Below are 21,334 nucleotides of genomic sequence, written 5' to 3'. Positions count from 1 at the left end.
ACTTTCATGAAGTTGGTGACCACCAAGATAGCGCATGATAACCGTTCTGATTTATGGACAACTTTTTGTTTCAGAACCGATTCTGAACCAGAAATCAGAACAAAAAAAAAAAGTAGGTTTTCTATTTCTATACCAAAAATGAGAATCATTTCTGAGAGAACTCTTTCTTGAAAACACATGTTAAATCCAGAGTCACGATCTTTGAGGTGGGAAAAAAAGCAAAAAATCAAAAATTTCAAAACTTCATGAGAATGGTTTAGAATCTGTGGCTACCCACTTTGAGCGAAATTTAAATTTTTTAGGTGCCGAAAAAATAAAAAATTTCACAAAATGGCTTAGAATACCTATGGCCACCCACTTTGAGCGAAATTTAATTTTTTTAGATGCCAAAAATAATAAAAAATAAAATAAAAATCTAAAATTTAAAAACTTCACAGAATGTCTTAGAATACCTGTGGCCACCCAATTTGAGCGAAATTTAATTTTTTTAGGTGCCGAAAAAAAATTAAAAAAAGCAAAAAATAAAAAATTTCAAAATTTAACAGAATGGCTTAAAATACTTATGGTCATCCACTTTGAGCGAAATTTAACTTTTTTTAGGTGCCGAAAAAAATAAAAATAAAAAAATTTCAAAGCTTCACAGAATGGCTTATAATACCTGTGGCCACCCACTTTGAGCGAAATTTAATTTTTTTTAGATGCCAAAAAAAAAAAGCAAAAAAAGCAAAAATTTTAAAACTTCACAGAATGGCTTAAAATACCTCTGGCCACCCACTTTGAGCGAAATTTTATTTTTTTTAGGTTCCGAAAAAAAAAGTAAAATATCAAAAATTTCAAAACTTCGCAGAATGGCTTAGAATACCTGCGGCCATCCACTTTGAGCGAAATTTAAATTTTTTTAGATACCGAAAAAAATAAAAAAAATAAAAAATTTCAAAACTTCACAGAATTGATTAGAATACCTGTGGCCACCCACTTTGAGCGAAATTTAATTTTTTTTAGGTGCCGGAAAAAAATAAAAATAAGGAAAAAAGAAAAAATTTCAAAATTTCACAGAATGGCTTAAAATACCTATGGCCAGCCACTTTGATCGAAAATTTATTTTTTTTAGGTGTCGAAAAAAATAAAAAAAAGCAAAAAATCAAAAATTTCAAAACTTCACAGAATGGCTTAGAATACATGTGGCCATCCACTTTGAGTGAAATTTAATTTTCTTTAGGTGCCGAAAAAAAATTAAAAAATAAAAAAAATAAAAAATACCATTTGGGCACCTAAAAAAAATTAAATTTCGCTCAAAGTGGGTGGCTAGAGGCATTCTAAGTCATTCTGTGAAGTTTTGAAATTTTTGATTTTTTACGTTTTTATTTTTTTTTCGGCACCTACAAAAATTTAAATTTCGCTCAAAGTGGATGGCCACAGATATTCTAAGTCATTCTGTGAAGTTTTGAAATTTATGATTTTTTGTTTTTTTTTCACCTCCAAAAATTAAAATTTCACTCAAAGTGGGTGGCGCGGGTATTCTAAGCCATTCGTGAAGTTTTGAAATTTTGAGTTTTGAATTTTTTGGGCACCTTAAAAATTTAAATTTCACTCAAAGTGGGTGGCCACATGTATTCTAAACTATTATGTGAAGTTTTGAAATTTTTTATTTTTTTTGGGCACCTAAAAAAATTTAAATTTCACTAAAAGTGAGTGGCCATAGGTATTTTAAGTCATTCTATGAAGTTTTGAAATTTTTGATTTTTTGATATTTTTTTGAAAAAATTCAACAAATTTCCTATTTTCCTGAAATCTGAATTTTTTTTATTTTTTGGAAATTGTGATGAATTTTTCTAGAATTTTTCAATTTTTTTGGATTTTTTGAATTTTTTTGAGATTTTTAGGAATTTTTTGGATTTTCTAATTATTTTTATTCCATTTCTTAAAAAATGGATTTTTGTTCCTGGAAATAGAATTTTGTATTGTTTATCAAACGGGTTTGTGTTTTAGAAAATAGAAATTTTGTGCTGTTATCAAACGGGTTTCTGTTCCAGAAATAGAAATTTTTGGTCGTTATCAAACGGGTTTCTTTTCTCAGAAACTCATCCTGGAACCAGAAATAGAAAAACCTATTTCTGTTTCAGGAACTCATTCTGGAACAGAATGGTTATCATGCGCACCCGTTTGGTAGCGCATGATAACTATTCTGGTTCTGTCCAAAACTGATTTTCTGTTCCCAGAAATAGCTTTGGACTAGAAACCCGTTTGGTAACGTAATTCCATTTTTCTATTTCTGGAACAACTTTTTGTTCCAGAACCGATTCTGAACTAGAAATCAGAACCAAAAAAAAGTAGGTTTTCTATTTCTAGACCAAAAATGAGAATCATTTCTGAGAGAACTCTTTCTTCAAAACACATGTTCATCTGGAAGTCACGATCTCTGAGGTGGGAAAAAAAAACAAAAAATCAAAAATTTCAAAACTTCACAGAATGGTTTAGAATCTGTGACTACCCACTTTGAGCGAAATTTAAATTTTTTTAGCTGCCGAAAAAAATAAAAAAATAAAAAATAAAAAATTTCATAAAATGGCTTAGAATACCTATGGCCACCCACTTTGAGCAAAATTTAATTTTTTTTAGATGCAAAAAAAAATAAAAAAAATAAAAAAATCTAAAATTTAAAAAATTTCACAGAATGTCTTAGAATACTTGTGGCCACCCAATTTGAGCGAAATTTAATTTTTTTTAGGTGCCGAAAAAAATTAAAAAGAGCAAAAAATTAAAAATTTCAAAACTTCAATAATTGACTTAGAATACATGTGGCAATCCACTTTGAGCGAAATTTAAATTTTTTTAGGTGCCGAAAAAAATAAAAAAATAAAAAATTTCAAAACTTCACAGAATGGCTTAGAATACTTGTGGCCACCCACTTTGAGCGAAATTTAATTTTTTTAGATGCAAAAAAATAAAAATAAGCAAAAAAGCAAAATTTCAAAACTTCACAGTATGGCTTAAAATACCTGTGGCCACCCACTTTGAGCGAAATTTTATTTTTTTTTAGGTGCCTAAAAAAATAAAAAAAAAGTAAAAAATCAAAAATTTTAAAACTTCACAGAATGGCTTAGAATACCTATGGCCATCCACTTTAAGCGAAATTTAAATTTTTTTAGGTGCCGAAAAATATAAAAAAATAAAAAATTTCAAAACTTCACAGAATTGCTTAGAATACCTGTGGCCACTCACTTTGAACGAAATTTAATTTTTTTTAGGTGCCGGAAAAAAAAAAAGCAAAAAAGAAAAAATTTCAAAACTTCACAGAATGGCTTAGAATACTTGTGGCCACCAACTTTGAATGAAATTTTATTTTTTTTAGGTGCCGAAAAAAAGAAAAAAAAGCAAAATATTAAAAATTTCAAAACTTCACAGAATGGCTTAGAATACATGTGGCCATCTACTTTGAGTGAAATTTAATTTTCTTTAGGTGCCGAAAAAAAATTAAAAAATTAAAAAAACCAAAAATACCATCTGGGCACCTAAAAAAAATTAAATTTCCCTCAAAGTGGGTGGTTAGAGGCATTCTAAGTCATTCTGTGAAGTTTTAAAATTTTTGATTTTTTTATGTTTTTATTTTTTTTTTGGCACCTAAAAAAATTAAAATTTCACTCAAAGTAGGTGGCCACAGATATTCTAAAATTCTGTGAAGTTTTGAAATTTTTGATTTTTTGCTTTTTTTTTCACCTCAAAAAATTAAAATTTCACTCAAAGTGGGTGGCCACATGTATTCTAAGCTATTCTGTGAAGTTTTAAAATTTTTGAGTTTTTGAATTTTTTTGGGCGCCTTAAAAAATTTAAATTTCACTCAAAGTGGGTGGCCACATGTATTCTAAACTATTCTGTGAAGTTTTGAAATTTTTGATTTTTTTTGGGCACCTAAAAATATTTAAATTTCACTAAAAGTGGGTGGCCACAGGTATTTTAAGCCATTCTATGAAGTTTTGAAAATTTTGATTTTTTGATTTTTTTTGAAAAAATTCAACAAATTTCCTATTTTCCCGAAATCTGAATTTTTCTAACAAATTTCCTTTTGATGACTAATCATAAACTTTTTTACAATTTGCTAATTTAGTCATTCCTATCATTTTTTGTCAGAAATCGCTGACGTGCCGATCTAGTTATGCCGGCAGTTTTACGTGGCACGGTTGCCCACATATCTTCTAGCAATATTCATTGGGCATTGCTATTTTCACTCCTTATATGACTAAATCCACCCAATTTACACAAAAAAAAAAAACAAAATAGCCCTCGATCATTCAATTACAAAGTGATGGCCCCATCACTTCTTCCTTTTTCTCTCTGTTTTTCTATTTCTATTTAGGATCTAGTTGCCATAATTAAGTATTTCACATGTTTTGTTTTTTTAGTGTATTAAAGAATTTTAGTGCATTCCTAGATATTCCTATAGCGTTTTATATGCTCCGTGTAAAAGTATCTCACCAATAGTAAGGAAAATAAACAAATTTTTTGATATAGATAAAAACTTAAAAGTCTCTTTTTCATCATGGATTTTATAATAACTTATCTATTCTCTGTTTTTCTTATTTTAAAAGCTCACTTTCTTGGTGAATTTTTTATTTTTAATTTCATTAGACGAAAATATGTATCAAGTCTCTTTACTAACTACATTAAAGAATTTGTCTATTTTCCTTTCTACTGGCGAGATATTTTTTACGAAAAGCATGTAAGATGTTACATAAATATCTAGGATACACTTAAAATATCATGCACGGGAAGACATCATGATATATTTTCATAAACATTCTATTAATTTTTGTTAATCCAAAATAATGAGATTTTATTGGCATTTTGAAAAAACCCATTTCATGCAATGTTTTGATTTATTAGATTTCATCTTTAAAGTTTCTCGCTGGAGAATGTAATTGTGATTTTATTTTGGAAAATCTATAAAGAATTTTTTTCTTCATCTGATCATCCAATTATATACACACACAAATACGGGATTGGATAGTGATATGCACAGCAAAAGTGAAAATTTATAAGAAAATGATTGTGCTAAAAAATTGTTTATGTTAAATTATTTCTAGATTCTACTTGATAATTTATCCATAAATTTGAATGACAATGTAGAAAAGAACTAGGATTCTTAAAAATTTCTGTTTTCAACAAAACTAATTTTTATGGAAGTAAAGTCCAACAATTAAAAAATATAGTGCCTATTAATATACATTTGAAATTGAATCCAACAATTAAATCCTAGATAGAAACAGAAAACTAGAAAAAAAAGGAAAGTAAATAAATTTGGGACCGCTACTTTAAATTGCAATTGAACGATTGACGGCTATTTTGTGGATTTGATAAAAGTTAGGTAGATTTAGTTATACAGAGAATGGAAATAGTGCCTCCCTATTAATTTCGCCCATCACACTATCTCTCTTTATTATAGAGTGAACCCACATCATCCTTTGATCTAATGTTCGACGTCTGATTCTTATAAAGGTCGTTCCTTTCCCAAACACCACGTACCATCGTGTCGTTCGTCGCTCGCCATCTTTCAGAGTGGTGAGAAGACATCCGAGGAGATCATATACGGGCCATGGATATGAAGCACAAGCTCTCCTTCTTCTTAGCGGCGACCGCCGTCGTCGTCTCCGTCCTTTTCGCCATCGCCCCGATAGCCCCCGAAGTCGGGGCCGTCGATGGCCTTGAGCTGGTTCCGATGGACGGCGGCGCCATCGGGCCGGAGAGCTTCGCGTTTGATCCGCGAGGGGATGGCCCGTATACCGGCTTGTCGGACGGGCGGATCGTGAAGTGGGCAGCGGGGGAGCGCCGCTGGGTCGATTTCGCTTTCGCTTCTCCGAGCAGGTACGCGCGATCCATGTTAAACCGTGAGCTCGTCTGCATGTTTTCGGCTTAGGGTTGATTAGCTTGTGCGCCGCCGGCGACCTCCGGTAGATGTTCTGGTGAACAGTGAAACGATGAGAGAGAGAGAGAGAGGGGGTGGGATGCGGTCGTCGTTGACGATTCCATCGAGGTTGGCGCACGTCGCACGAAAAGGTGTAGCTAATTAATAATTATCGTGAATTATTTTCTCTTCACACACAAAGCCAAAAATATGAATTGAGTAATTCATTTTCCATTAAATAAAATTTTGACCTAATTTATTGTTTTCTCCTTTGGGCCAGCAGCTTGTGATCCCGCCGCTTTCGCATTTGGCATTACTAACCCATTTCGGTAATCCTAGGAAGCGAGGGATTGGCATGCTAAGGAAGAAAGTTTCACAAGATCATAGTTCTGAAGTTCAAAACACTAAGGGCTGTTTGGCAAGTTACCAAACAATAAAAATTTATGTTATTTTATTCCAGTTTGGGAACAAAAATTTGTTTGTTAAATTTTTTGTTCCCAAGCATAAATTTGTAAAAAATTATTCCTAGAATCAGTTTTGGAACAGAATTAAAAAGCCAAAAAAAAAAGTAGTTTCCTGATTCTAAGAATAATTTTTCCATTTCTGATTTTTCTTAATTTTCTTCTTCCTTCTTGATTTGTTCTTATTCCTTCTTGGTTTGTTCTTCTTTCTTCTTCTTCCTGGCTTGCCGCCGGCCATCGGCCACCGGTGATCGGTCACAGGTCAGGGCTGGTGAGGGCGTTGCGGCCACGACGGCGAGGCCTCACCCAGCCATGGCGAGGCTCAACCTTGCCGTTGCAACCCATCTCCCTCGATTGGGTCGCAACGATGAGGGCCGCGATGCCCTCGCCGGCCCTTGCCTGTGGCTCGTCGTCGGCGCCGGCGACCAGCCATGGCCAAGGAAGGGAAGGGAAATAAAGAAAAAAAAAAAGAAATATTAAAAAATTCAAAATATTAATAAAAAGAAATTTTGTGTAGTTGCCAAACGCATTTATGTTTTTTTTCTATTTCAAGAATAGAAATTTTTTGTAGTTACTAAATGCCTTCAAATGTTTAGAAATTATTTTCGGGCACGGAATAAAAAAGAATCATTTCTAAGCATAATCAGTTCTCTGGCACATAATCGTTGTCATGCACACTCTACGTGCATCACGAGTCGTATTTTCCTTCATTCGTGTATTTTATGGTAATTGGAAAAATCAGCTAAGCTTGTCCACACGCCACTTCGCCCCCTAATTAATCCTAGATAATAATAGAAAATTTGTACGCGGGACAGATTGATTGATTGTACATTCTTTATATAATTACCCCGAAGGTAGTTTAAATAACAAGTTTGAGAGTCGGCACTTTGGTTATTAGGCCTTTCGGAATTGGCGTGTTGGTCTATGTGAGTGAGTTCCTTTCTTTGTTTGATCGTCGGATGTTAGAAACGAAAACCTAACAAGCAACTACGTTTGACTTGTCTTTATTGTGTTTGGTGAGATTAGAACAAAGGGTATTGTTAAATCGTCCTTAGCCGGCAAGGGGAAATTAACTAATCTAATCAGCTAAAACCTTGAAGTTTGAGTGTAGTTCTTCACACTTAGATATTAAAGTTAATCTCTTCACAGCAAGCCGTTTAACATCTTGATCTCCCGTCATCTGACATACAACCTCTCATCGATTCAGTCCCCTTAGAAGAGTACGATCCAGGAACGGAGGATCACATTCGATTTCATTGCTAATCAAGTGTCTCGGTTTCTTCTTATATTTACAGAGACGTGTGCGAGAAGCGCCACGAGCATCAAGAGATGGAACACGTTTGTGGACGTCCGATGGGGCTAGGGTTCGACCCGAGAACGAACCGTCTCTACATTGCCGATGCTTACATGGGCTTGCTTGTCGTCAGCCCTGGCGGCGGGTTGGCCACGGCGGTCGCTACGCAGGCAGATGGTGTTTCTTTTCGGTTCACCAACAGCTTGGACATTGATCCACTCAGTGGAGCTGTGTACTTCACCGATAGCAGCTCGCAGTACCAACGAAGGTACGTGTACACTATATAACATCGTTTGCCTTTCTCATGCATGAACATACTGCATGTACGTAATGGACCGTACGTGACGCGCACTGTATGGTGAAAAGAAAATATGTATTGTGGGAGAGAAAGTATATACATGTTCTTCAGGTGAAATGCATTTCATGGAGATGCCATCAACATAACAATGCAGGAACTATATTCCTCTAATACTGAGCGGGGATCGAACGGGAAGGCTAATGAAGTACGACCCGGAAAGCAATCACGTGACGACAATCCTGAACAATCTCTCGCTCCCCAACGGAGTGGCCCTAGCTGAAAACGGCGACTTCGTCCTAGTCGCCGAGACAGTCCCCTGCAAAATCCTCAGGTACTGGCTAAAACCATCCCAGAAAGCAGGGAAGGTCGAGATTTTCGCCCAGCTCCCCGGTTTTCCTGAAAACATCAAGAGGAGCCCCAGAGGGGGCTACTGGGTGGGCATCTTTTCGAAAAGGAACAAGATCTTCGGGCTGGTTTTATCGTCTTCCTGGATGGGGAAGTTCTTGCTCGGGCTACCGATCGACGTGATGAAGATCCACGGGCTGTACACGAGCTGGAGAGGGAGAGGCATGGGAGTGAGGTTGAGCGAGGAGGGTGAGGTGGTGGAGATCTTGGAGGAGAGAGTGGGGAATCAATGGAGGTCGATCAGTGAAGTTCAGGAACGAGATGGAGGGTTTTGGATCGGGTCCGTGAATATGCCGTTTGCAGGCTTTTACAAGGCCAAAAATTGATAAACGGGAAGGGGTGAAAGATAAAAAAAGTTTGTGGAATGTAATAAGGATTTTTTTTATTTGTTTTTTTGTTTGAATGAGCAAGGGATTTGATAGGTGGCACGATTAATTCCAACATTTTATAGCTTCTTTTTTTCTGATCCTCAGCAGGGAAGCAATAAATACTGACAGCCCATTTAATTTTGGAAGATGTGGGCTCATGATTGGAGAAAAATAATCAGAAATGGTGATTTCCCATAACTTTATATTTAGCATTCAAATTTTTAATTAAGGTGATCTTGATATATTTGCCTTATTATTGTTCAATCAAAATTTCTAGCTAGTTTATATGTTTACATGTTTTAACTTCTAGCTAGGTTGTTTGAAATACAAACCGGTGCTCATACGCACACATTGTGTTATTCTTGTACGAGGAAAAGCTCAAGTGATTTTATCAATAAAATGGATGGAGTGAGCCATTATAGTACAGTCTAACGCAATGGGCGATTTGAGGCGACTTCAAAACAAATGAGACAGATATTAGTTTTCCTGTTCTAAAAGTTTAAACTGTAGAAAGAAGACGTTATTTATTATTTAAATATTTTAGTACTAAGCGTGAAAATATTTAATTGGGGAGGTAAATGGGGCATGAAAAGATTCGAATTCAGGACCTCCAGCTCTGATATTATGTGAAATTTTGTGTGACCACTATCAATTATTTAAAAAGCAAATGAAAGCGTGATTTATTATCTAAATATTTTAACAGAGAGGATTTGCTGTTATGCGTTTTTCTACGTATCAATGTGCCTTAAGTGCGCATTTTTGAACTATGTGTCATGACAATTTATGTAACAGTTATGATGAAATAGAGGAATTCAAGTTGCGATGGGCGCGATGAAAGATCGATACTCCGACCGCACGATTGCCGGGCCCTCATCGGAGAAGCAGTCGTTGTAACTATGTTCACTTTGGATTTTGGCCGGCGGCGGAGGAATAGAAGAAAAAAAAAAGAAAAGGAAAAGGAAAAGAAAAAAAAAAGAAAAGGAAAAACAGAAAGAAAATAATAAAAAAAATAAAAAGTTACTGTTCCGATGCCGGAACAGTAACATTTTTCCCGGCCGGCCGGTATTTTGGCCGGCCGGCGACCCAGGTCCTTATTTGAGACTGATTGGGCACTTCAGGCCCTTATTTGACACTATGTTCACTTTGGATCCTTTTTTGAGAATTTGACCCCACTTGGGGTTCTTAATTGAAATTTTCCCCTAGTTTTTTTTTTGGTCGAATTTGCCTGGTGATGTAGGTCCTATTTTTATCTTGGTAATTTTGAAAACCCAGGGGTAAAAATCCATTGAAAAAGATTTACCCCCCCCCCCCCCTTTTGTGAATTCTTTTTTCTCGGAGATGAAAAAGGGGGGCCTTTTTTTTTTTTATAGTAATTGTATTGTTATGATGCCTTATTGCGATTGAGGATCCAGATTTCTAACTCGAGATGGTACGGGAGAGTTAAATGGCGAAACAAAAGTTTTCGGATAAGACTCGAGATTTCAACCTCACGTGCATAGGATAAATATCGGAGCATACAGATTCAAGTTCCCCGCCTCGAGAGGATGCGTGGATGGTGTGATTCGAACCCCATGTCATTGAACTGGGAATGCAAGCGCGCCTATTGCTCTATTAAACTCACATGGCAAAACACGAGTGTCCTAATCTCGATTAGAACGATGAAGATGAGATGAAGTGGACGTTAACAAGGAAAGCAAAAAAGTCATGGCACAATTATGGGCTTGTGGATACGAACAAAGGGGCTTTGTGTTTAGTTTTTTTTTTTTGGTCTGAGGCTTTGTGTTTAGTTGGATCAGCAGAAATTAGAAGTAATTGGGCCTAGAGTAACCATGGGCTTGTCCGGCGATTCGAAGTTTGGGCTCAATGGGACTTCTTATGGGCCTTAAATGCATGCATAGGGACGAACCTAGGAAGTAAAGATGACACGCCGACGCATCTCAGCTAGACAGAGAAGAACGTGATATCCCCAGTTAATTTTCGCGTATCGAACTAAGGCGGGCAATATTTATGTCTAGGTTAGGAGATTCGCGATGAATTACTTCTTCGTGACCCTGGTCCCCCCAGGGATTGCGCCGAATAGGAACCAAGCATGAGACCTCGCGTTTCACGAGGCGCGAGATTCCAGTCGTTCTATCGAGGTGGTTAGAGAGCTTGCTTTTCAACACGCCATCTAGTTTTTGTGCCATTTACGACGAGTTTATTCGATTTCGACTTATGGAGTTTGTTTTGATGGATTTGGGGAACTCCCATCTAATGATTATTGAAGCATTGTGATCCTCCTCAAGGGTCACCTCACATTTTACATGCTGAATGGCTTAATTTTCACATATAAACTCTATATGCAAGATTATAAGGGGTCTTGTTTTCCTCCATTTCTCGTCGTCGGAAGAAATCTCTCACAATGCCTTTGCTTGGTTGATTACAAATATGGCTTTCACCCAATTTTTTAGGTAGGTTTGCATGTATGTTTATATATATAATCAACCAGTAAGTGGGATGGCAGAAATGGAGGAAAATGCAATTGTAATGAGGGGTGTAAAAAAACGAAAACCACCCAGAACAAAAAAAATTTCAGATAATTTAGGGTAGGGTCTTGTTACGGTTCGGCCGGAAAGTTAAGAAATGATTATTGTAACAGTTTGGGTCATAAACCCAAAAACCAAACCGAAACACTATATAACTCTCTCGGAACTGTATCGGGTTCGGGTCGGATTTGTGTGGTTTGAGTTTCAGGACGGGTCACGGAAACACAAAAACTTAATGTTCAGATCGGGTATAAATGAAAAATCGACCCAAACCGAGCCGTCGGCACCCCTAATTTTTAACACGAAAATTACCAAAACAGTTCTAAACTTATTGTAATTGTGCCAATTCAGTCATAAACCGTTTTTTTTTTTTGTGCCAATTCAGTCTTAAACCTTTTGCATTTGTGTCAATTCAGTTCATCCGGCCAATTTTGGCCAGGCGGCGCTGACGTGGACGCAGGGCGGCCAGCCGGTTAACGCTAACGTGGCAAATTTTAATATTTTTATTTTTATTTTTTCGAATTTTTTTAATTAATTTTTTATTTTTTCTTTTCTTTTCTTTTTTCTTTCCTTTTCTTTTTCCTTTTTTTTTTCATCTTCATCTTCAACCTCTGGTCGGTCGCCGAACCGAGGTCAACCCCGCCGATTGATGGGGAGGCCAACCTCACCAGCGACGGCGAGGCTTGTCCTCGCTGGCAACTGGCGAGGTCGGCCTCGCCCGCCCTTGGCGAGGTTCGACCTCGCCGTTGCCGGCGAGTTTGAGCTTGGCGAGGTTGGCCTCGCTGGTCGCTGGCGAGGGTCAACCTTGCCAGTTGACGGCGAGGTCGGCCTCACCCGCCTCTTGCGAGGCCAGTTGCCGGTGAGTTTGAACTTGCCAGATTTGGCGAGGTCGAGCCTCGCTAGGGGCTAGACGAGGCCGACCTCACCAGTTGCCAACGAGGTCGGTCTCACTAGCAGCCAGCAGGACCAACCTCGCAGGCGACCGGCCAGAGATTGAAGATGAAAAAAAAAGGGAAAAAGAAAAGGAAAGGAAAAAATAAAAAATTCAAAAAATAATATAAAAAATAATATAAAAAAATCGTCACGTCAGCATTGGCCGGCGTTCATGTCAGCGCCGCCTGGATGGACTGAATTAGCACAAATATAAAAGGTTTGAATTGACACAAAAAAAGGTTTAGGACTGAATTGACACAATTATAATAAATTTAGGACTGTTTTAGTAATTTTCCCAATCTTTAACATTAGTTCGACGAATCATTACTCTTACGCATACTAAATAAAACAATGATTCACTTTTTAGAAGTAATTACGCATAAGCAAACAATAGTGAAAGCTACAAAATTTCAGTAAAATAATTGCTATTAATAAAAACTTTCCAATCACATCAACCTCGTATTAGTGCTGTTTACTTTGGCCAATGGAGATGCCACTTGACAGTATCTTTCAGCATAGAGTTCACGTCTCCTGGCGATTATGAGAGAGAGTCCACGAAACTCGTCTACCTTTCTTTCATATTTTACACACAATCATTCAAGCTCGGAACTATTTTTATACTCTGAATCGAATTAGACAAATTTGAATATTCCAATGATCGCCGAACTGAATAGTCAACGAATCTGCAGGTCGAATCTTGTCCCGACTTCCAACCTCGAACGTTGTTCATGTTTTATATGTTTAGCAAAAAGTTAAAAGAGTGTCCATGACGACGAATCAGTTATCCAATACGGAGATGGGTGATCTCCCACTGGCAATCATCAGTCTTGCCGTCCTTCTGGGAAGACCCGTCAGCTGGATTTTTACTTCGTTGGACTCGCTTCACTCCCTTTGAAAAGCCTGGAGCTCGAGCCTCTCTCGCTTGCAAACAGCGCAGTCTCGATCGCCGGAACGAATTAGGCCATGGCTTCGAAGCTGGGAGCAGTCGCAATAGTGCTAGCAGTCATGGCCGTCGTCCTAGCTCTGAACCCACCGACCCATCTCCTCCGCCCGCCTCCCATCCCAGGAGCCCACGACTGCCTCCACGCTTCCAAGGTGGTGCCGGTCGGCGGAACGCACGGGCCCGAGAGCCTCACCTTCGACCCCAGCGGCGGAGGCCCATATGCCGGCGTCGCCGACGGCCAGATCCTGAAGTGGGAGGGCGACGAGCGAGGGTGGGTCAACTTCGCTTTCACTTCTTCTCAGAGGTACGACGTTAAATCGCTGTTATGCTCATGCTGCACTTGGTTTTTCTTTTTCCACTTTTTATTTTTAAGATAAAGAAAAGATTTTGCTCTTCATTGTCGGCATGTTTGATCATTATTCAGATGCGAAAACTAGATTAACCACATTTTACAAATCACGTGTCACGTATGTTGGACTCTACAAAACATAGTATACAGACTCGTGTTATTTTTGTCCAATAAGTGATTCAGTCCATCATATCAATGTGACACCATATGTGCTTTTAAGCTTTGGTGCGTATTTCCTTCAATCCAAGAAACAAATGCCGTTAATAAGGCGTTCATTAGATTGGATTGATGACCTTTTCTCTAGTTGAATAGATTCTTGATCAAGTTGCTATCAGATTAGACTCTCTGGAGAGATCAATCGTATTGGAACAACAGAGAAGATTAGCTTGGCGCTGCACAAGGATGACCCGTAAATGGTTCCAACCATATTAGCCATCATCGAATTCTGACTTGGTTGAGTGCTTGTTCCTTTTTGTTTCATGGTAACTTGCATTACATTTGAGAGGCCCCATCACGGGAGTTTCCGCTGCTGCTGCTAATTTCTCTAGGAAGTCTTATATTGATCCACTTTGGTGAAAATCCATAACGTTTGGACAGCGCACAGGAGTGTTGACATTCCTAATTCGAGAAGTTGTTGGGGCTACCGAACAAAAATTAACTTTAGGGTGCAAATGATAACCATTCTGTTACAGAAATAATTCCTTGAACAAAAATAGATATTTCTATTTCTGTTTCCAGGACGAGTTTCTGAGAAAAGAAACCCGTTTGATAACGATCAAAATTTTCTATTTCTGGAACAGAAACCCGTTTGATAACAGCATAAAATTTCGATTTCTTGGAACATAAACCCGTTTGATAATAACACAAATTTCTATTTCTCGGAACAGAAATCCATTTTTTTAGAACCCCTTTTAGGGTTTTTTAGGGGTTAAAACCCTTATTAAATCCGTAAATTAAGGGGTCTTCAAAAATATCATTTGGGCACCTCAAAAAATTTAAATTTCATTCAAAGCGAGTGGCCACGGGTATTCTAAGCCATCTTGTGAAGTTTTGAAATTTTTTATTTTTTGATTTTTTTTGAAAAATTCGCCAAATTTCTTATTTTCCCGAAATCTGACTTTTTTTTTATTTTCTGGAATTTTTTATGAATTTTTCTGGAATTTTTCAATTTTTATGGATTTTTTGAAATTTTTTTTTGAGATTTTTAGAAATTTTCTGGATTTTCTAAATTTTTTTTATGAAATTTCTGAATGTTTTGATTTTTTTTCTGATTTTTTTCTGAATTTTCTAATTTTTTTTACGGTTTTTCTAATTTTTTTTAGAAATTTTTTTTTTTTGCCTCTGGGAATGAACCGGACCGAACCGGTTCGAATCGGTCTAATCAGGTCAGACCGGAACCAAATTTAGGAAGATATGTGTTTTGAAGAGAGAAGACAGGTTCTTTTAAAAATGGTTTTCATTTCTCGTCTAGAAATAGAAAACTTACATTTTTTTTGTTCTGATTTTTTTTCCAAAACCAGTTCTAGAACAAAAAGTTGTTCTAGAAATAGAAAAATGGAATTACGTTATCAAACGGGTTTCTGTTCTAAACCTATTTTTGAGAACAGAAAACTAGTTCTGGACAGAAACAGAATGATTATCATTCGCGCCCTTAGGTGCTGCATGAAAACCATTCTGGTTTTGTCCAGAACTGGTTTTTTGTTCTCAGAATCAGTTTTGGACCAGAAACTCGTTTGGTAACGCAATTTCATTTTTCTATTTCCGGGACAAGTTTGCTTCCAAAACTGATTCAAATCGAAATGAGAATAAAAAAAAGTTGGTTTTTCATTTACGGAACAAAAGTGAGAACCATTTCGAGAATTCATTTTCTTCAACACACATATTCATATGGAAGTCACGATCTTTGAGGTGAGAAAAAAAAGCAAAAAATCAAAAATTTCAAAACTTAATAGAATGGTTTAGAATATATTGCTACCCACTTTCAATGAAATTTAAATTTTTTAGGTACGAAAAAAATAAAAAAAAAAAAAAATAAAAATTTCAAAATTTCACAAAAATGGCTTAGAAAACCTATGGCCACCCACTTTGAAGAAAATTTAATTTTTTAGTTGCCAAAAAAAAATAAAAATTCTAAAATTTAAAAACTTCACAGAATATCTTAGAATACTTGTGCCACCAATTTGAATAAATTTTATTTTTTTAGGTGCCGAAAAAATAAAAAAAGCAAAAATCAAAAATTTCAAAACTTCACGGAATGGCTTAGAATACTTGTGGCCATCCACTTTGAGTGAAATTTAAATTTTTTTAGGTGCCGAAAAAAATAAAAAAAATAAAAAAATTTCAAAACTCACAGAATAGCTTAAAATACCTGTGGCCACCCACTTTGAGTGAAATTTAAATTTTTGTATATGCCAAAAAAATAAAAATAAGCAAAAAAGTAAAATTTCAAAACTTTACAGAATGGCTTAAAATACCTGTGGCCACCCACTTTGAGCGAAATTTTATTTTTTTAGGTGCCGAAAAAAATAAAAAAAATAAAAAAATAAAAATTTTCAAAACTTCACAAAATAGCTTAGAATATCTGTGGCCATCCACTTTAAGCGAAATTTAAATTTTTTTAGGTGCCGAAAAAAATAAAAAATTAAAAATTAAAAAACTTTACATAATTGCTTAAAATACCTGTGGCCACCCACTTTGAGTGAAATTTAATTTTTTTTAGGTGTCGAAAAAAAAATAAAAATAAGCAAAAAAGAAAAATTTTCAAAACTTCACAGAGTGGCTTAGAATACATGTGGCCATCCACTTTGAGTGAAATTTAATTTTCTTTAGGAACCAAAAATAATAAAAAATACCATTTGGGCATCTAAAAAAAATTAAATTTTACTCAAAGTGGGTGGCTAGAGGTATTGTAAGTCATTCTGTGAAGTTTTGAAATTTTTGATTTTTTATGTTTTTTTTCACCTAAAAAAAATTTAAATTTCACTCAAAGTGGATGGCCACATGTATTCTAAGTCATTCTGTGAAGTTTTGAAATTTTTGATTTTTTGCTTTTTTTTCACCTCAAAAAATTAAAATTTCACTCAAAGTGGGTGGCCACAGGTATTCTAAGCCATTCTGTAAAGTTTTGAAATTTTTGAGTTTTTGAATTTTTTTGGGCACCTTAAAAAATTTAAATTTCACTCAAAGTAGATGACCACATGTATTCTAAACTATTCTGTGAAGTTTTGAAATTTTTGATTTTTTGATTTTTTTGGGCACCTAAAAAAATTTAAATTTCACTAAAAGTGGGTGGCCACAGGTATTTTAAGCAATTCTGTGAAGTTTTGAAATTTTTGATTTCTTGATTTTTTTTGAAAAAATTCAACAAATTTCCTATTTTCTCGAAATCTAAATTTTTTTTATTTTCTCGACATTTTGATGATTTTTTCTGGAATTTTTCAATTTTTTGGGATTTTCTGAATTTTTTTAAAGATTTTTATGAATTTTTCAAATTTTTTATTATTTTTATTCCATTTCTAAAAAAATGGATTTTTGTTCCTGCAAATAGAATTTTCTGTTGTTTATCAAACAGGTTTTTATTTCAGGAAATAGAAATTTTGTGCTGTTATCAAACGGGTTTCTGTTCTAGAAATAGAAATTTTTTGTCATTATCAAACGGGTTTTTTTTCTCAGAAACTCATCCAGGAACCAGAAATAGAAAAATCTATTTCTGGTTCAGGAACTCATTCCGGAACAGAATGGTTATCATTCGCTACCTTAGTGTCAGCACTCATCCATTATATTTCCAGCAGTATTGTGCTTCCTTTTGCATATTTTGCACGGAAAGTCACCAACTTGGTGTTGTGCTACTAGGAAGGAATGCACCCGCCCATTTGCACCGGAGTTGGAGCATGTTTGTGGAAGGCCTCTAGGACTACGTTTCGATAAGAAAACTGGAGATCTCTACATTGCAGATGCGTACTTCGGGCTTATGGTGGTGGGTCCAGATGGTGGTTTGGCCACTCTGGTGGCCAATCAAGCTGAAGGCGAACCCTTCCGGTTCACCAATGATCTGGATATCGATGAGAGCGAAGATGTGATTTACTTCACAGACTCGAGCACAACTTACCACAGAAGGTACGTAAGACAGACAGCATCAATACTAAGAGAAAGATGTCTAGCTATCGATGGGTCCTGTATTCATTATAATGTGGGATAGTTCAACACGATTACTGTCTTTATTGATTTTTACGTGGTTAGGACGTGGAAACAAGATAACAAATTGTTTCTTGGAAGTTATTCGTATCAGTTTCACGGTCCAATTACTCTCTATTGATTTTAAGTGTCATGGTCACACCTCCACTGCAGCACCCAACTTCTTTTTCTTATGATGACTGAATAATCAATACTCTAATCTGTTCTCAGTGATGTCTATCGATGCCTATAAGAAGCTACTTATCGCTGCTAATTTGTGTTTCCAGACAATTCCTGAATGCATTTCTAAGTGGAAATAGAACTGGCCGGCTAATGAAGTATGATAAGTCGAGCAAGGGACTAAAAGTCCTACTGCGAGGGCTCGCTTTTCCCAATGGAGTAGCATTGAGCAAAGACGGTTTGTTCCTGCTGGTGGCGGAAAGCGCTACCGGCCGAATCTTGAGGCTTTGGCTTAAGGGCCCTAATGCAGGAAAGTTTGACATCTTTGCTGATTTGCCCGGTTACCCAGACAACATCAAGAGGAACTCTAGAGGCGAGTTCTGGGTCGCCTTGCATGCCAAGAAAGGACCGGTGCTGAGGTTCCTTCTTTCCAATTCTCTAATTGGGAATTTTGCTCTAAGACTGCCGATTAGCCTCCAAAAGCTGCACTTGCTGCTTGTGGGAGGGAAAGCTGAAGCGACCGCTGTAAAGCTGGGCAAGGAGGGAGAAATTCTGGAAGTAGTGGAAGACAAGGAGGGGAAAACCGTGCAGTTCATCAGTGAAGTTGAAGAGAGGGATAACAAGTTGTGGATCGGGTCAGTGATGAGGCCTTTTATCGGTATTTACGACTTGAATTGAGCTACGTATTCTCTAGAGTTGCAAAATCGATCCATGTCATGATCTCCTCCAACTAAAGCGCATGTCGTGTGCACAATATACTCCTTTTCATTGTCGATTCAACCAAGAAACAAAGCGGGTAGTCCCTTTTTTTTCCTCTCTCTATCGATTTAGTTGCGTCGAAGTTGTTTTTTGCGTCATCTGTAAGCGTTTAATACATCGAGCATCCTAGTTAGATTTGCAATGGTTGTACCAAAGAACATGGAACTAATTCTTAGGAAGCTAGGCTTGGTTACCGAGTTTATGCAAGTGGTTGGATGTGTGAAACCCACCAAACCTTCCCTCGCAGAAGTTGCAGTCCGTTTACATGGCGAGCTCCTCAATGGAATCGTTCACGTAGGTCGGCATCCATCACCACCTACTTACGAGCTATCCATTGCTTTGTCAATACAAAAAGATTAGCTATTCAGCAGTAGTTCATATAAAAGTTCAGATCTCACGATCATCAGTTAATGGCTCACGTGAATTATTAACAAGAACAACGCCATGAATGGTCACTATTTGAGGATGTCAAATTTTCTTTTCCTCCTCGCATTGAATGTCCAAATCGACAATGCAAAACGCATACATAACACGTTTCAGGACATAACAACGATCCTATCACCGGGTGTGTTACCAAGTTCACGATTCATATTATATGACCAAGATGTTATAGCCTATAGGGTGCATGACTAGAGAATGATTTTTCTAAATTTTTTTCCTTTTTCTAAGTAAAACCTAGTTTCTCCGTAACTACTTAAGTCTTGACTCTCATCATATCTGCAAGCTTTTAAAAAGGATTGAATATATGTGTGTGTGTATAATATAGGGGTTACAAATTCAAATTCTCGAAGGAGATTGATCACAAAAATACAAGGCAATCGGACTCCAAAGAACGTAGAGAGAGGACAAACACTACAAAAAAACACGAAATTTGCGACGGAAATTTGCGACGAACGTTTTTCTGTCGCAAATTTGCGACGGAAAATAAAACCGTCGCAAAATCCGTCGCAAATTTGCGACGGCATTGTAAGTCCGTCGCAAATTTGCGACGAAAACTTCGTCCGTCGCAAATTCGTAGTTTATCAGCCCGTGATATTCCAACCCTATCTCTCACTCTCGCTCTCTCTCGCTCTCTCTCGTTTTTCTCCCTCTTTCGTTTGTCTGAAATAAGCAAAATCCGCGCACGCACATATTAATCTAGGTAAAGCTTTTGTACCGGTAAGTGTCGTAGCTAGCTTCGTGACTATTCGTCGTTGTATTGTAATTTCCGTTTTTTTAATATATGTTTATGTTTGTTTTTTTTTTTGTATCTGCATCACCGGTTTAACGACCGGCGACACCTCGCCGGCCTTTGGATGAGGCCGAACGGCCACGCCGTTTTGCGACGGAAATAGTTTCCGACGCAAATTTGCGACGAATGAATGAAAATTCCGTCGCAAAATTTGCGACGGATTTGAGTATCCGTCGCAAATTTGCGACGGATACCTGATTCCGTCGCAAATTTGCGACGAATAAATAAAATTCCGTCACAAAATTTGCGACGGAACCTAGTATCCGTCGCAAATTTGCGACGGAAATAGTCTTCTGTCGCAAATTTGCGACGAATAAATGAAAATTCCGTCGCAAATTGCGACGGAGTTGAGTATCCGTCGGAAATTTGCGACGTAAAACTAATTCCGTCGCAAATTTGCGACGGATACATTCCGTTTCCATCGCACATTAAAAATTATTAAAAAATGATTCTTAAGTGATTATTCTTTTTTGGGTATGTGCCTAATTGAAGGTCTCGCAATCCAAGTGGACGTTGCAATTCTCATCAAATTGATCACTTTCTCCTACAAATATTTCAGTCAAATATTTGGGTAAGTCTTCTTTACATTGTAGTTTTTTCTATTTTTGCAATTTGATATTAATTGTTGCGTGAATAACATAAATTATAATTTCCAAAATTTTATGGTTTTAATTAACAACAATAGATATGATATTTTAAATATTTTACCAGAATTTTTTATTTTAATACAGACACAATGCAAAGAGAAAGGGCTTGGATGTATAATAAGAACTTACCCGGACGTCAAGGATTGACAGAGATGAGTTTAAATCTTGGATTGGAACTATTTTTAGACTTTGCTAGTAGTAAAATATGAGTTTATGGATGGAAATAAGTTAAGGTGTCCGTGTAAAAAGTGCGGTAATGGTAAATTTCTTGTGTGTGATCAAGTTAGAGAACACCTTATTAGATTTGGGTTTACTCCGAACTATTATAATTGGACTTCCCATGGTGAACCATTTATATCTGATGAAGGATATGGAAGAAGTGACCAATTTTCAGTTAGGGAAGAATGTGGCTATTATGAGCAATTGAACCCATACGAGAGGATGGTGATTGATGCAGCTAGTTATAATTTTGTCACAGAAGCAAATCATGCAAGTACTAGTTTTACTCCTACACGTGAACAAGTGGGTACTAGTCATGCTTCACAATTGGAAGATATAGGAGTAACGGGTTTTGAGGAGAATGTGTATAATGAAACTTTTCAATCTAATCAGTTCTGGGATGTCTTGAAAGCAGCAAATGAACCTCTATGGACAGGTTGTGAAGACCACACTAAGTTATCGGTGACAGCCCGACTATTAAATATCAAGGCAGAGCATAATGTGTCTGCGGATTGCTTCAACTCTTTTGTTGAAGTAATGCGGGAATCATTGCCTCGTGATAACAACATGCCAAGTGATTTTTATGATATGAAAAAGCTAGTGGATAACTTAGGTCTTCCGGTTGTAAGGATTGATGTATGTAGTAGGGG

General features: G+C 36.7%; 2 protein-coding genes across 2 annotated transcripts; both read left to right on the top strand.

The window, feature by feature from the left end:
- The first annotated feature begins 5,528 nt into the window (after positions 1–5,528).
- LOC130134919 (protein STRICTOSIDINE SYNTHASE-LIKE 2-like) lies at positions 5,529–8,809 on the top strand. The gene is made up of 3 exons (XM_056302905.1): positions 5,529–5,859; positions 7,656–7,922; positions 8,107–8,809. The coding sequence occupies exons 1-3, from the start codon at positions 5,591–5,593 to the stop codon at positions 8,681–8,683; spliced, it is 1,113 nt and encodes a 370-aa protein (XP_056158880.1). The 5' UTR covers positions 5,529–5,590; the 3' UTR covers positions 8,684–8,809.
- Positions 8,810–12,939: 4,130 nt separating this feature from the next.
- LOC115665941 (protein STRICTOSIDINE SYNTHASE-LIKE 10-like) lies at positions 12,940–18,857 on the top strand. Its single transcript, XM_056302922.1, has 3 exons — positions 12,940–13,430; positions 17,328–17,591; positions 17,936–18,857. Exons 1-3 carry the CDS (start codon positions 13,147–13,149, stop codon positions 18,504–18,506), a joined length of 1,119 nt encoding a protein of 372 aa, XP_056158897.1. The 5' UTR covers positions 12,940–13,146; the 3' UTR covers positions 18,507–18,857.
- The last annotated feature ends 2,477 nt before the right edge of the window (positions 18,858–21,334 follow it).

Source organism: Syzygium oleosum, unplaced genomic scaffold, assembly GCF_021117445.2.
Source record: "Syzygium oleosum isolate NSW1041296 unplaced genomic scaffold, Sole_v2.1 Sole_v2.25, whole genome shotgun sequence".
Classification (NCBI taxonomy): Eukaryota; Viridiplantae; Streptophyta; class Magnoliopsida; order Myrtales; family Myrtaceae; genus Syzygium; species Syzygium oleosum.
The sequence above is the reverse complement of the archived record's forward strand: the minus strand, read 5'-3'. Positions and strand labels throughout refer to the sequence as shown.